The 1375-nt window shown below is 45.8% G+C and overlaps 1 protein-coding gene across 1 annotated transcript; it reads right to left on the reverse strand.

Annotated features, from left to right (window-relative positions):
* Positions 1–54: 54 nt before the first annotated feature.
* LOC125025530 lies at positions 55–860 on the reverse strand. Its single transcript, XM_047613549.1, has 3 exons — positions 810–860; positions 594–671; positions 55–339 (listed from the first exon to the last, which is right to left on the reverse strand). Exons 1-3 carry the CDS (start codon positions 858–860, stop codon positions 55–57), a joined length of 414 nt encoding a protein of 137 aa, XP_047469505.1.
* Between the last annotated feature and the right edge of the window lie 515 nt (positions 861–1375).

Raw genomic sequence — 1375 nt, forward strand, 5'->3', positions numbered from 1 at the left:
TATTTTTATTATTATAGTCTGTCTTCCTAACCACTTTCTTCGTTCCTTCATCCATCATTCTGTTGAGCCAATATATTTAAATTCTGTCACTCCATCTAGCTTATCAGGTTTCATCCCTGGGTCCTCCATGAACAGGCACTCTGATTTCTTTCTGCTCACTCGCATACCCCGATCTTCCACAGCCGCTCTCCACTCTTCCAACTTTTCATCCACCTCTTCCTTCGTTTCGCCACTCAACACATCATTAGCAAACAGCATGTCCCATGGAGCTTCCTTCTGTTTACTCCCCGTTAAGGAGTCTATGAAATATGCAAACAGGAATGGCTTATGCGCTGACCCCTGGTGTAGCCCAGCAATAACATCAAAATCATTTTAAGTTCCCGCAGCACTTCGCACCCCCGTTTTGCTACCTTGGTGCATTTCCTGTATGAGACTAATTTATATTTCATCCACCTATTTCAGTAATGAGCTGCTCCACAACTCCACACCTGGACACCTTGTCATACGCCTTCTTTAGGTCTATGAACTTCACACTATATACAAGGCTAAGATGTTCCTTCAATCCTTATTTCTATTTATCCGATAGATAGAACCTGCCAGGTGTTCGCTCTGGGTCGAAGTGGACTTTGTGAGCAAAAGTGGCTAAGATGTGGCTTCCTCAGAACCCACACCTAAATCGCAATGATGTATTGAAATAGAAGATTTATACGTCCTATTGTTGCTACTGCCTCGGTGGTCCAGTGGATAGAGCACTGGGCTCCAACCTTCGTGTCTCGGGTTCAATCCCCGGTCGTGGCTGATGCACTCGCCTGCAATCCGACTGGTGGCTCAAGCCTGATCTCACGGTGAGAAGACGACATATCGCCTTGAGAGGTCAACTGCAGGTGTCGCAGGTGTTCCTTCAGAACTACCTTTTTCAACTCTCTCTTTATTCTATTATCATATTTAATAATAATACTATTATTCTCTCTCTCTCTTTCTCTCTCTCCCTCTCCCTCTCCCTCTCCCTCTCCTTCTCCCTCTCCCTCTCCCTCTCCCTCTCCCTCTCCCTCTCCCTCTCCCTCTCCCTCTCCCTCTCCCTCTCCCTCTCCCTCTCCCTCTCTTTCTCTTTCTCTTTCTCTTTCTCTTTCTCTTTCTCTTTCTCTTTCCCTTTCCCTTTCCCTTTCCCTTTCCCTTTCCCTTTCTCTTTCTCTTTCTCTTTCTCTTTCTCTTTCCCTTTCCCTTTCCCTTTCCCTTTCTCTTTCTCTTTCTCTTTCTCTTTCTCTCTCTCTCTCTTTCTCTCTCTCTCTCTCTTTCTATCTCTCTCTCTCTCTCTCTCTCTCTCTCTCTCTCTCTCTCTCTCTCTCTCTCTCTCTCTCTCTCTCTCTCTCTCTCT

This window comes from Penaeus chinensis, chromosome 5 (genome assembly GCF_019202785.1).
Source record: "Penaeus chinensis breed Huanghai No. 1 chromosome 5, ASM1920278v2, whole genome shotgun sequence".
Lineage (NCBI taxonomy): Eukaryota > Metazoa > Arthropoda > Malacostraca > Decapoda > Penaeidae > Penaeus > Penaeus chinensis.